Source organism: Salvelinus namaycush, chromosome 4, assembly GCF_016432855.1.
Source record: "Salvelinus namaycush isolate Seneca chromosome 4, SaNama_1.0, whole genome shotgun sequence".
In the NCBI taxonomy this organism is placed as follows: domain Eukaryota; kingdom Metazoa; phylum Chordata; class Actinopteri; order Salmoniformes; family Salmonidae; genus Salvelinus; species Salvelinus namaycush.
In genome coordinates this window covers 82,899,322-82,914,367 of record NC_052310.1, presented here as the reverse complement: position 1 = coordinate 82,914,367, position 15,046 = coordinate 82,899,322, and the positions used below count along the sequence as shown (strand labels likewise).

General features: G+C 48.5%; 1 protein-coding gene across 1 annotated transcript in view; it reads right to left on the bottom strand.

The window, feature by feature from the left end:
- The window catches only part of LOC120046866 (integrin alpha-9-like), a 165,730-nt gene that overhangs the window by 28,188 nt on the left and 122,496 nt on the right, over positions 1 to 15,046 (bottom strand). The window contains exon 19 of the mRNA XM_038992441.1: positions 522 to 608. Within this exon, the coding sequence (XP_038848369.1) occupies positions 522 to 608 (87 nt within the window). The remainder of the gene's footprint in view (positions 1 to 521; positions 609 to 15,046) is intronic.

Sequence of the window (15,046 nt, the reverse complement as noted above, 5' to 3'; positions counted from 1 at the left end):
AACATTCTGCCAGGACCGTTAGGAGCCATGCCTTAATCATATATTTAGAAACATTCTGCCAGGACCGTTAAGAGCCATACCTTAATCATATATTTATAAACATTCTGCCAGGACCGTTAGGAGCCATACCTTAATCATATATTTATAAACATTCTGCCAGGACCGTTAGGAGCCATACCGTAATCATATATTTATAAACATTCTACCAGGACCGTTAGGAGCCATACCTTAATCATATATTTATAAACATTCTGCCAGGACCGTTAGGAGCCATACCTTAATCATATATTTAGAAACATTCTGCCAGGACCGTTAGGAGCCATACCTTAATCATATATTTAGAAACATTCTGCCATGACCGTTAGGAGCCATACCTTAATCATATATTTAGAAACATTCTGCCAGGACCGTTAGGAGCCATACCTTAATCATATATTTATAAACATTCTGCCAGGACCGTTAGGAGCCATACCTTAATCATATATTTATAAACATTCTGCCAGGACCGTTAGGAGCCATACCTTAGTATTTGCTCTCATGAAGGGTAATCCCACGCTGCATTGGAGGAAGTCTAAATCAACAAGACCACAGGAAATACCCTTCTCTTCCTTGAATAGAGAAACAAACAGGGAGGAAGGGGGACAGGGACAAGGGAGGGAGGGAGGGAGGGAGGGAGGGAGGGAGGGAGGGAGGGAGAGAGAGAGGGAGAGAGGGAGAGAGGGAGAGAGGGAGAGAGGGAGAGAGAGAGAGAGAGAGAGAGAGAGAGAGAGAGAGAGAGAGAGTGAGAACCAAGGTGGAGGCAGCACAGATAAAATATGATCACAGTGAAATACTCACTTCACAATATATAGCTGTGCCTGTAAAGAAATAACTTGTTGGAGGGGAAACACAAACAGGGGGTGTGCAGAGAGAGAGAGAGAGAACCATGGTGGAAGCAGTGAGAGGGGATCTAAGAGAAATGTAACAATGAACACTGCTGATAGAGTATGGCATCACAACACAGTGTATACAGTTTACTGACTAGAGATGAGTTAAGGAAAATGTCATATTTACTTCATGATGACCCAGTTTAAATCTTGTTCACAACGCAGGTACTACTACTACTACTACTACTACGAATAATAATAATAATAACACTACATGTATTCTATATAGCGCTTTTCATTACAAGTAGAATCTCAAAGACACACACAAAAAAAAAATATTGAACAAAACCAATGTACAGTAGGGAGGGATGTGGCAGTTCTTGGGCGATGGTCTTTAGATGATGCAATAACATACAATGACTTCCATGAAACAGAAAGGAAAAGACTACAGTAACAAAACAAAAAAAGATCTCTCTGTGGGACAGGACAGTAATAGGGAGGACAACCTCTATGTCCAGTGAACACACTTCTGTGTCCCAAATGGTGTGTGTGTAAACACTAACCCTGAGAGGAGGAAGAAACCAAACAGTGAGAGTTCACTAAGGGGCTGCTGTTTCTGTGTGTGTGTACAGGGGGGGACAAAGTGTGTGTGTGGGGGGGAGACATTATATGTGTGTGTGTGTGTGTGTGTGTGTGTGTGTGTGTGTGTGTGTGTGTGTGTGTGTGTGTGTGTGTGTGTGCAGGGGGAGACGTGTGTGTGGGGGGGAGGCGTGTGTGTGTGTGTGGAGACATTATGTGTGTGTGGGGGGGATACATGTGTGTGTGTGTGTGTGTGTGTGTGTGTGTGTGTGTGTGTGTGTGTGTGTGTGTGTGTGTGTGTGTGTGTGTGTGTGTGTCTGTCTGTCTGTCTGTCTGTCTGTCTGTCTGTCTGTCTGTCTGTCTGTCTGTCTGTCTGTCTGTCTGTGGGGGGGAGACATTATGTGTGTGTGTGTGTGTGTGTGTGTGTGTGTGTGTGTGTGTGTGTGTGTGTGTGTCTGTGGGGGGGAGACATTATGTGTGTGTGTGTGTGTCTGTGGGGGGGAGACATTATGTGTGTGTGTGTGTTTTATGGGGGAGACGTGTGTGTGGAGACATTACACATACAGTTGAAGTCGGAAGTTTAGATACAATTAGGTTGGAGTCATTGAAACTCGTTTTTCAACCACTCCATAAATTTCTTGTTAACAAACTATAGTTTTGGCAAGTCAGTTAGGACACAAGTAATCTTTCCAACAATTGTTTACAGACAGATTATTTCACTTATAATTCACTGTATCACAATTCCAGTGGGTCAGAAGTTTACTTATACTAAGTTGACTGTGCCTTTAAACAGCATGGGAAATTCCAGAAAATTATGTCATGGCTTTAGAAGCTTCTGATAGGCTAATTGACATAATTTGATTAAATTGGAGATTCAAGCATCATGTTGTGGGGGTGCTTTGCTGCAGGAGGGACTGGTGCACTTCATAAAATAGATGGCATCATGAGGTAGGAAAAGTATGTGGATATATAATGCAACATCTCAAGACATCAGTCAGGAAGTTAATGCTTGGTCGCAAATGGGTCTTTCAAATGGACAATGACCCCAAGCATACTTCCAAAGTTGTGGCAAAATGGCTTAAGGACAACAAAGTCAAGGTATTGGAGTGGCCATCACAAAGCCCTGACCTCAATCCTACAGAACATTTGTGGGCAGAACTGAAAAGGCGTTTGCAAGCACGGAGGCCTACAATCCTGACTCTGTTACACCAGCTCTGTCAGGAGGAATGGGCCAAAATTCACCCAACTTATTGTGGGAAGCTTGTGGAAGGCTACCCGAAACGTTTGACCCAAGTTAAATAATTTAAAGGAAATGCTACCAAATACTAATTGAGTGTATGTAAACTTCTGACCCACTGGGAATGTGATGAAAGAAATAAAATATTAAATAAATCATTCTCTCCTCTATTATTCTGACATTTCACATTCTTAAAATAAAGTGGTGATCCTAACTGACCTAAAACAGGGAATTTTTACTTGGATTAAATGTCAGGAATTGTGGAAAATTTAGTTTAAATGTATTTGGTTAAGGTGTATGTAAACTTCCGACATCAACTGTATATATTGTGACATTTCACTGGCCAAAGCCAACACTTCCTTTGGCCGCCTTTCCTTCCAGTTCTCTGCTGCCAATGACTGGAACGAATTGCAAAAATCTCTGAAGCTGGAGACTCATATCTCCCTCTCTAACTTTAAGCATCAGCTGTCAGAGCAGCTTACTTATCACTGTACCTGTACACAGCCAATCTGTAAATAGCACACCCAACTACCTCATCCCCATATTGTTATTTATCCTCTTGCTCTTTTGCACCCTAGTATCTCTACTTGCACAACATCATCTGCACATCTATCACTCCAGTATTAATGCTAAATTGTAATTATTTCACCTCTATGGCCTATTTATTACCTCCCTACTCTTCTACATTTGCACACACTGTACATATATTTTTATTTTCTATTGTGTTATTGACTATACGTTTGTTTATGTGTAACTCTGTGTTGTTTTTGTCACACTGCTTTGCTTTATCTTGGTCAGGTCGCAGTTGTAAATGAGAACTTGTTCTCAACTGGCCTACCTGGTTAAATAGAGGTGAGATAAAAAATAAATAAATAAACATTGTGTGTGTGTGTGGGGGGGGGGCATTGAATGTGTGTGTGGGGGGGGGGGGGGGGGGGGTGGAGACATGTTGTGTGTGCGGGGGGGGTGAGACGTGATGTGTGTGCGGGGGGGGGGGGGGGTGGAGACATGGTGTGTGTGCGGGGGGGGTGAGACGTGATGTGTGTGCGGGGGGGGTGGAGATATGGTGTGTGTGCGGGGGGATGAGACATGATGTGTGTGCGGGGAGGTGAGACATAATGTGTGTGCGGGGGGATGAGACATGATGTGTGTGTGGGGGGGTGAGACGTGTGTGCGGTGGGGTGAGACATGATGTGTGTGCGGGGGTTGAGACATAATGTGTTTGTGTGTGGGGGGTGAGACATGATGTGTGTGTGTGGGGGGGTGAGACATGATGTGTGCAGGGGGGGTGAGACATGATGTGTGTAGGGGGGTGAGACATGATGTGTGTAGGGGGGTGATGTGTGTAGGGAGGTGAGACATGATGTGTGTATGGGGGTGAGACATGATGTATGTGTGTGTGGGGGTGAGACATGATGTGGGTGCTGGGGGATGAGACATGATGTGTGTGCGTGGGGATGAGACATGATGTGTGTGTGTGTGAGGGGTTGAGACATAATGTGTGTGCTGGGGGCTGAGACATGATGTGTGTGTGCGGGGGGATGTGACGTGTGTGTGGGGGGTGGAGACGTGGGTGTGTAGGGGGTGAGACGTGTGTGTGGGGGGGGGTGAGACATGATGTGTGTGTGGGGGGGGTGAGACATGATGTGTGTGTGCGGGGGGATGTGACGTGTGTGTGGGGGGTGGAGACGTGGGTGTGTAGGGGGTGAGACATGTGTGTGTGTGGGGGGGTGAGACATGATGTGTGTGTGCGGGGGGATGTGACGTGTGTGTGGGGGGTGGAGACGTGGGTGTGTAGGGGGTGAGACATGTGTGTGTGTGGGGGGGTGAGACATGATGTGTGTGTGTGGGGGGTGAGACATGATGTGTGTGCAGGGGGGTGAGACATGATGTGTGTGTGTGGGGATGAGACGTGTGTGTGAGGGGGGTGGAGACGTGATGTGTGTGCAGGGGGGTGAGACATGATGTGTGTGCGGGGGGATGAGACGTGTGTGTGAGGGGGGTGGAGACGTGATGTGTGTGCAGGGGGGTGAGACATGATGTGTGTGCAGGGGGGTAAGACATGATGTGTGTGCAGGGGGGTGAGACATGATGTTTGTGTGGGGGGTGAGACATGATATGTGTGTGGGGGGTGGAGACATGATGTGTGTGTGGGGGGTGGAGACATGATGTGTGTGCAGGGGGGTGAGACATGATGTGTGTGGGGGGGTGAGATGTGTGTGTGTGTTTTGGGTGAGACTTGTGTGTGTGTGGGGGGTGGAGACATGATGTGTGTGTGGGGGGGGTGAGACATGATGTGTGTGTGTGGGGGTGGAGACATGATGTGTGTGCGGGGGGGTGAGACATGATATGTGTGCGGGGGGGTGAGACATGATGTGTGTGCAGGGGGGTGAGACATGATGTTTGTGTGGGGGGTGAGACATGATATGTGTGTGGGGGTGGAGACATGATATGTGTGTGGGGGGTGGAGACATGATGTGTGTGTGGGGGGTGAGATGTGTGTGTGTGTGTGGGGGGTGGAGACATGATGTGTTTGCGGGGGGTGAGACATGATGTGTGTATGGGGGGGGTGAGACATGATGTGTGTGTTTGTGGGGGTGAGACATGACGTGTGTGTGTGGGGGGGTGAGACATGATGTGTGTGTGTGTGTGGGGGGTGAGACATGATGTGTGTAGGGGGGTGAGACATGATGTGTGTGTGGGGGTGGAGACATGATGTGTGTGTGGGGGTGGAGACATGATGTGTTTGCGGGGGGTGAGACATGATGTGTGTATGGGGGGGGTGAGACATGATGTGTGTGTTTGTGGGGGTGAGACATGACGTGTGTGTGTGGGGGGGTGAGACATGATGTGTGTGTGTGTGTGGGGGGTGAGACATGATGTGTGTAGGGGGGTGAGACATGATGTGTGTAGGGGGGTGATGTGTGTAGGGGGGTGAGACATGATGTGTGTAGGGGGGTGATGTGTGTAGGGGGGTGAGACATGATGTGTGTAGGGGGGTGATGTGTGTAGGGGGGTGAGACATGATGTATGTGTGTAGGGGGGTGAGACATGATGTGTGTGTGTGTGGGGGGTGAGACATGATGTGTGTGTGTGTGAGGGGTTGAGACATAATGTGTGTGCTGGGGGATGAGACATGATGTGTGTGCGGGGGGATGAGACATGATGTGTGTGTGAGGGGTTGAGACATAATGTGTATGCTGGGGGATGAGACATGATGTGTGTGCGGGGGGGTGAGACGATGTGTGTGCGGGGGGATGAGACGTGTGTGTGAGGGGGGTGGAGACGTGATGTGTGAGGGGGGTGGAGACGTGATGTGTGTGCAGGGGGGTGAGACATGATATGTGTGCGGGGGGGTGAGACATGATGTGTGTGCAGGGGGGTGAGACATGATGTGTGTGCAGGGGGGTGAGACATGATGTTTGTGTGGGGGGTGAGACATGATGTGTGTGTGCGGGGGGGTGAGACATGATGTGTGTGCAGGGGGGTGAGACATGATGTGTGTGCAGGGGGGTGAGACATGATGTGTGTGCAGGGGGGTGAGACATGATGTTTGTGTGGGGGGTGAGGCATGATATGTGTGTGGGGGGTGGAGACATTATGTGTGTGTGGGGGGTGAGATGTGTGTGTGTGTGTTGGGTGAGACATGATGTGTGTATGGGGGGTGGAGACAGGATGTGTGTGTGGGGGTGGAGACAGGATGTGTGTGTGGGGGGTGGAGACAGGATGTGTGTGTGGGGGTGGAGACAGGATGTGTTTGCGGGGGGTGAGACATGATGTGTGTATGGGGGGGTGAGACATGATGTGTGTGTTTGTGGGGGTGAGACATGACGTGTGTGTGTGTGGGGGGGTGAGACATGATGTGTGTGTGTGTGTGGGGGGTGAGCCTTGATGTGTGTAGGGGGGTGAGACATGATGTGTGTAGGGGGGTGATGTGTGTAGGGGGGTGATGTGTGTAGGGGGGTGAGACATGATGTGTGTAGGGGGGTGAGACATGATGTGTGTGTGTGTGGGGGGTGAGACATGATGTGTGTGTGTGTTGGGGGTGAGACATGATGTGTGTAGGGGGGGTGGAGGGTGATACATGATGTGTGTGCGGGGGGGTGAGACATGATGGGTGTGTGGGGGGGTGAGACATGATGTGTGTGCAGGGGGGTGAGACATGATGTTTGTGTGGGGGGGTGATGAGACGTGTGTGTGTGGGGGGTGGAGACGTGGGTGTGTAGGGGGGTGAGACGTGTGTGTGTGGGGGGGTGAGACATGATGTGTGTGCGGGGGGGGGTGGAGACATGATGTGTGTGCGGGGGGGTGAGACATGATGTGTGTGTGGGGGGTGGAGACATTGTGTGTGTGTGGGGGGTGGAGACATGATGTTTGTGCAGGGGGGTGAGACATGATGTGTGTGGGGGGGTGAGACATGATGTGTGTGCAGGGGGGTGAGACATGATGTTTGTGTGGGGGGTGGAGACATTGTGTGTGTGAATGATGGAGACATGATGTGTGTGATTGATGGAGACATGATGTGTGTGTGGGGGGTGGAGACATGATGTGTGTGCAGGGGGTGAGACATGATGTGTGTGGGGGGTGAGACATGATGTGTGTGTGGGGGGTGGAGACATGATGTGTGTGCAGGGGGTGAGACATGATGTGTGTGGGGGGTGAGACATGATGTGTGTGCAGGGGGGTGAGACATGATATGTGTGTGGGGGGTGGAGACATTGTGTGTGTGATTGATGGAGACATGATGTGTGTGTGGGGGGTGGAGACATGATGTGTGTGTGTGGGGGTGGAGACATGATGTGTGTGTGGGGGTGGAGACATGATGTGTTTGCGGGGGGTGAGACATGATGTGTGTATGGGGGGGTGAGACATGATGTGTGTGTTTGTGGGGGTGAGACATGACGTGTGTGTTTGTGGGGGTGAGACATGATGTGTGTATGGGGGGGTGAGACATGACGTGTGCGTTTGTGGGGGTGAGACATGATGTGTGCGTTTGTGGGGGTGAGACATGATGTGTGCGTTTGTGGGGGTGAGACATGATGTGTGCGTTTGTGGGGGTGAGACATGATGTGTGCGTTTGTGGGGGTGAGACATGATGTGTGCGTTTGTGGGGGTGAGACATGATGTGTGTGTTTGTGGGGGGGGTGAGGAGGAGGACGGACGCATCACAACTTTGACAAATGTCTTAATTTATGCCTGCAGTGAACCCTAATGCAGGTTTTAATCTTTGAAAATACTATTGTTATTGTCAGTTTGGAAAAGTCCTAAATTCACTGGATACAGTAAAAAAATGTTTTTATTTAACTAGGCTAGTCAGTTACAAACAAATTCTTATTTACAATAACGGCCTAACGAGGACCAGTGGGTTAGCTGCCTTGTTCAGGGACAGAACGACAGATTTTTACCTAGTCAGCTCGGGGATTCAATCCAGCAACCTTTTGGTTACTGGCCCAACGCTCTAACCACCTGCCACCACAGCATTCAATAGGGAGTGAACTGGTTACAGTATTCAATAGGTAGTGAACTGGTTACAGTATTCAATAGGGAGTGAACTGGTTACAGTATTCAATAGGGAGTGAACTGGTTACAGTATTCAACAGGTAGTGAACTGGTTACAGTATTCAACAGGGAGTGAACTGGTTACAGTATTCAATAGGTAGTGAACTGGTTACAGTATTCAACAGGGAGTGAACTGGTTACAGTATTCAACAGGTAGTGAACTGGTTACAGTATTCAACAGGGAGTGAACTGGTTACAGTATTCAATAGGGAGTGAACTGGTTACAGTATTCAACAGGGAGTGAACTGGTTACAGTATTCAATAGGTAGTGAACTGGTTACAGTATTCAACAGGGAGTGAACTGGTTACAGTATTCAACAGGGAGTGAACTGGTTACAGTATTCAACAGGTAGTGAACTGGTTACAGTATTCAACAGGGAGTGAATTGGTTACAGTATTCAACAGGGAGTGAACTGGTTACAGCATTCAATAGGGAGTGAACTGGTTACAGCATTCAATAGGGAGTGAACTGGTTACAGTATTCAATAGGGAGTGAACTGGTTACAGTATTCAACAGGGAGTGAACTGGTTACAGTATTCAATAGGTAGTGAACTGGTTACAGTATTCAATAGGTAGTGAACTGGTTACAGTATTCAATAGGTAGTGAACTGGTTACAGTATTCAACAGGGAGTGAACTGATTACAGTATTCAACAGGGAGTGAACTGGTTACAGTATTCAATAGGGAGTGAACTGGTTACAGAATTCAATAGGGAGTGAACTGGTTACAGTATTCAATAGGTAGTGAACTGGTTACAGTATTCAATAGGTAGTGAACTGGTTACAGCATTCAATAGGGAGTGAACTGGTTACAGTATTCAATAGGTAGTGAACTGGTTACAGTATTCAATAGGTAGTGAACTGGTTACAGTATTCAATAGGGAGTGAACTGGTTACAGTATTCAATAGGTAGTGAACTGGTTACAGTATTCAATAGGTAGTGAACTGGTTACAGTATTCAATAGGTAGTGAACTGGTTACAGTATTCAATAGGGAGTGAACTGGTTACAGTATTCAATAGGTAGTGAACTGGTTACAGTATTCAATAGGTAGTGAACTGGTTACATCATTCATTAGGGAGTGAACTGGTTACAGTATTCAATAGGTAGTGAACTGGTTACAGTATTCAATAGGTAGTGAACTGGTTACAGTATTCAATAGGGAGTGAACTGGTTACAGTATTCAATAGGTAGTGAACTGGTTACAGTATTCAATAGGTAGTGAACTGGTTACAGTATTCAATAGGGAGTGAACTGGTTACAGTATTCAATAGGTAGTGAACTGGTTACAGTATTCAATAGGTAGTGAACTGGTTACATCATTCATTAGGGAGTGAACTGGTTACAGTATTCAATAGGGAACTACAGTGATTCCTAATGTCATGTGGATTTTAGCTAGACTAGTAACTCCTGGATATGTTGGATATTTACCTGGGAGATTAGAGATACTGTATGCTGCATATTACCTCTCCCTCTTCTGCTCACACAATTATGAGGGAAAAGAAATCCATACAACTATCACTATTACAAATTCTCCTCCTCGTGGTCTTGCCTTAGCACCTATCAACCATTACCAGTCATTAGGATTTCCCTGCTCTGCTGACACATTGACGAGGAAACAGAAAATCACTCCACACACCTATCATCCTGCCTCCCCTCCTCCTTCGACTCCCTGCTCCCCTTACTAAGCAGTTCCCCAGCTCCAGGCCCGGGTGGGGTGGGGGTTAGGGTGGGGCTGTGCCCTTAGTCTTCATTAAATCAGCTAACATAGCAAAAACACTATGTACATACTCAGTGAGCATAGCCTTGCTATTGAGAGAGGCCACCATAGGCAGACCTGGTTCTCGAGAGAAGAGAGGAAACTGAGCTGCACTTCCTAACCTCCTTCCAAATGTTTGACCACATTAGAGACATATTTTCCACAGATCACACAGAACCACAAAGTCAGCTAGCCAGCTATTTTCGTCGTCCTAACGTTGTCAACACTGCTAGCTAGCCAGCTAGCCAACTTCTACCGAAACATTACAACGGAACGATTTGATTAGTGTAGTGTTAGCTAGCTACATAGTTGTCTTTGCTGTCTTTGTATCTAAGATAATTGTGTAGTTTAGAGTAATTATCTAGCCAGTCATCGAGGCTACCTAGCCAGCAACACTTTCAAACAAAGTCAACAACGCAGCCACTGCTAGCTAGCCTACTTCACCAGCCAGCAGTACTGTATCATTTTAATCATTTTAGTCAATAAGATTTTTGCAACGTAAGCTTAACGTTCTGAACATTCGAGACGTGTAGTCCACTTGTCATTCCAATCTCCTTTGCATTAGCGTAGCCTCTTCTGTAGCCTGTCAACTATGTGTCTGTCTATCCCTGTTCTCTCCTCTCTGCACAGACCATACAAACACTTCACACCGCGTTGCCGCTGCCACTCTAACCTGGTGGTCCCAGCGCGCACGACCCACGTGGAGCTCCAGGTCTCCGGCAGCCTCTGGAACTGCCGATCTGCGGCCAACAAGGCAGAGTTCATCCCAGCCTATGCTTCCCTCCAGTCCCTCGACTTCTTGGCACTGACGGAAACATGGATTACCACAGATAACACTGCTACTCCTACTGCTCTCTCCTCGTCTGCCCACGTGTTCTCGCACACCCCGAGAGCTTCTGGTCAGCGGGGTGGTGGCACTGGGATCCTCATCTCTCCCAAGTGGACATTCTCTCTTTCTCCCCTGACCCATCTGTCTATCGCCTCCTTTGAATTCCATGCTGTCACAGTTACCAGCCCTTTCAAGCTTAACATCCTTATCATTTATCGCCCTCCAGGTTCCCTTGGAGAGTTCATCAATGAGCTTGACGCCTTGATAAGTTCCTTTCCTGAGGATGGCTCACCTCTCACAGTTCTGGGTGACTTTAACCTCCCCACGTCTACCTTTGACTCATTCCTCTCTGCCTCCTTCTTTCCACTCCTCTCCTCTTTTGACCTCACCCTCTCACCTTCCCCCCCCTACTCACAAGGCAGGCAATACGCTTGACCTCATCTTTACTAGATGCTGTTCTTCCACTAATCTCATTGCAACTCCCCTCCAAGTCTCCGACCACTACCTTGTATCCTTTTCCCTCTCGCTCTCATCCAACACTTCCCACTCTGCCCCTACTCGGATGGTATCGCGCCGTCCCAACCTTCGCTCTCTCTCCCCCGCTACTCTCTCCTCTTCCATCCTATCATCTCTTCCCTCTGCTCAAACCTTCTCCAACCTATCTCCTGATTATGCCTCCTCAACCCTCCTCTCCTCCCTTTCTGCATCCTTTGACTCTCTATGTCCCCTATCCTCCAGGCCGGCTCGGTCCTCCCCTCCTGCTCCGTGGCTCGACGACTCATTGCGAGCTCACAGAACAGGGCTCCGGGCAGCCGAGCGGAAATGGAGGAGAACTCGCCTCCCTGCGGACCTGGCATCCTTTCACTCCCTCCTCTCTACATTTTCCTCTTCTGTCTCTGCTGCTAAAGCCACTTTCTACCACTCTAAATTCCAAGCATCTGCCTCTAACCCTAGGAAGCTCTTTGCCACCTTCTCCTCCCTCCTGAATCCTCCTCCCCCTCCCCCCCCCCTCCTCCCTCTCTGCGGATGACTTCGTCAACCATTTTGAAAAGAAGGTCGACGACATCCGATCCTCGTTTGCTAAGTCAAACGACACCGCTGGTTCTGCTCACACTGCCCTACCCTGTGCTTTGACCTCTTTCTCTCCTCTCTCTCCAGATGAAATCTCGCGTCTTGTGACGGCCGGCCGCCCAACAACCTGCCCGCTTGACCCTATCCCCTCCTCTCTTCTCCAGACCATTTCCGGAGACCTTCTCCCTTACCTCACCTCGCTCATCAACTCATCCTTGACCGCTGGCTACGTCCCTTCCGTCTTCAAGAGAGCGAGAGTTGCACCCCTTCTGAAAAAACCTACACTCGATCCCTCCGATGTCAACAACTACAGACCAGTATCCCTTCTTTCTTTTCTCTCCAAAACTCTTGAACGTGCCGTCCTTGGCCAGCTCTCCTGCTATCTCTCTCAGAATGACCTTCTTGATCCAAATCAGTCAGGTTTCAAGACTAGTCATTCAACTGAGACTGCTCTTCTCTGTGTCACGGAGGCGCTCCGCACTGCTAAAGCTAACTCTCTCTCCTCTGCTCTCATCCTTCTAGACCTATCGGCTGCCTTTGATACTGTGAACCATCAGATCCTCCTCTCCACCCTCTCCGAGTTGGGCATCTCCGGCGCGGCCCACGCTTGGATTGCGTCCTACCTGACAGGTCGCTCCTACCAGGTGGCGTGGCGAGAATCTGTCTCCGCACCACGTGCTCTCACCACTGGTGTCCCCCAGGGCTCTGTTCTAGGCCCTCTCCTATTCTCGCTATACACCAAGTCACTTGGCTCTGTCATATCCTCACATGGTCTCTCCTATCATTGCTATGCAGACGACACACAATTCATCTTCTCCTTTCCCCCTTCTGATAACCAGGTGGCGAATCGCATCTCTGCATGTCTGGCAGACATATCAGTGTGGATGACGGATCACCACCTCAAGCTGAACCTCGGCAAGACGGAGCTGCTCTTCCTCCCGGGGAAGGACTGCCCGTTCCATGATCTCGCCATCACGGTTGACAACTCCATTGTGTCCTCCTCCCAGAGCACTAAGAACCTTGGCGTGATCCTGGACAACACCCTGTCGTTCTCAACTAACATCAAGGCGGTGGCCCGTTCCTGTAGGTTCATGCTCTACAACATTCACAGAGTACGACCCTGCCTCACACAGGAAGCGGCGCAGGTCCTAATCCAGGCACTTGTCATCTCCCGTCTGGATTACTGCAACTCACTGTTGGCTGGGCTCCCTGCCTGTGCCATTAAACCCCTACAACTCATCCAGAACGCCGCAGCCCGTCTGGTGTTCAACCTTCCCAAGTTCTCTCACGTCACCCCGCTCCTCCGCTCTCTCCACTGGCTTCCAGTTGAAGCTCGCATCCGCTACAAGACCATGGTGCTTGCCTACGGAGCTGTGAGGGAACGGGCACTCCGTACCTTCAGGCTCTGATCAGGCCCTACACCCAAACAAGGGCACTGCGTTCATCCACCTCTGGCCTGCTCGCCTCCCTACCTCTGAGGAAGTACAGTTCCCGCTCAGCCCAGTCAAAACTGTTCGCTGCTCTGGCACCCCAATGGTGGAACAAACTCCCTCACGACGCCAGGTCAGCGGAGTCAATCACCACCTTCCGGAGACACCTGAAACCCCACCTCTTTAAGGAATACCTAGGATAGGATAAAGTAATCCTTCTAACCCCCCCCCCCCCCCCCCCCCTTAAAAGATTTAGATGCACTATTGTAAAGTGGTTGTTCCACTGGATATCATTAGGTGAATGCACCAATTTGTAAGTCGCTCTGGATAAGAGCGTCTGCTAAATGACTTAAATGTAATGTAAATGTAATTTGAAAACAAATCCAACATTGATAAACTCCTGTATATGTTAGGCGAAATACCACAATGTGCAATCAGAGCAGCAAGATGTGTGGCCCGTTGCCATGACAAAAGGGCATCCAGTGGAGCACAAACAACACCGTAAATACAACCTATATTTATCTGTTTATTTCACTTGCTTTGGCAATGTAAACATATGTTTCCCATGCCAATAATGCACTTTGAATTGAATTCAGAGAGGGGGGGCGGGGTCAGCCTGTTTCCCCGTCACCCCCCTGGCAGGGCCTTGAGAGAGAACAGAGCAGACGTGGCTTTCCTTTCTCTGTGGGGAGACTAGGACTACTGTCTGTTTGTTCATCTCTCTCTCTCAATCTTTCACTGGTGTTTTCCCCCATGTCTTTCTCATTATTGTATTCCCCAAACCACACATATCCCTGAGTCGCTTCTCTTTTCAGTTTGCTGCAGCTAGCGACTGGAACGAGATGCAACAAACACTCAAACTGGACAGTTTTAACTCTTCATTTAAAGACACAATCATGGACACTCTTACTGACAGTTGTGGCTGCTGTGCGTGATGTATTGTTGTCTCTACCTTCTTGCCAATTGTGCTGTTGTCTGTGCCCAATAATGTTGGTACCATGTTTTGTGCTGCTACCATGTTGTGCTGCTGCCATGTTGTGTTGCTACCATGTTGTGTTGCCATGTGTTGCCACCATGCTATTTTGTAGTTTTAGGTCTCTGTTAATGTAATGTTGTGGTGTCTCTCTTGTCACGATGTGTGTTTTGTCCTATATTTTTATTTTGTTTTAGATGTTTAATCCCAGCCCCCGTCACCGCAGGAGGCCTTTTGCCTTTTGGTCGGCCATCATTGTAAATAAGAATTTGTTCTCAACTGACTTGCCTAGTTAAATAAAGGTTAAATAAATACATGTTTAAAATCCATGCCAAAGACTCTAATTGGCTAAGGCTTGAGTGTTTTCTTCTGTGTCTTTAGTTCAGTTAAAAAATGCCCCAACTTTCCGTATTTAGACTTTGATATGAGCTTGCCACAGCAGGACTTGGCAGAAATGGTTCTCTAAAATCACAACACTGCTCTGGTTACATGTCCTCAAACTAGTACCACACCAGCGTGGTCCCACACAATGTTTATAGCCAGGCCCTCTGCTATAGGTGTTTGTTAACTTCTTACTTTACCACAACAGCCTGTAGCAGAGGTTCTGAATATCACAAACCCCGGACCTGTCATGATGAACATAAGATTCCAAAACATAAACCCTGTGCTCCCACAAAAAAGTACAAATAAGCCCACCACCCACCTCCACCTCATAACCCAGGCTCCTGTGCGGCTGTGTGTGGC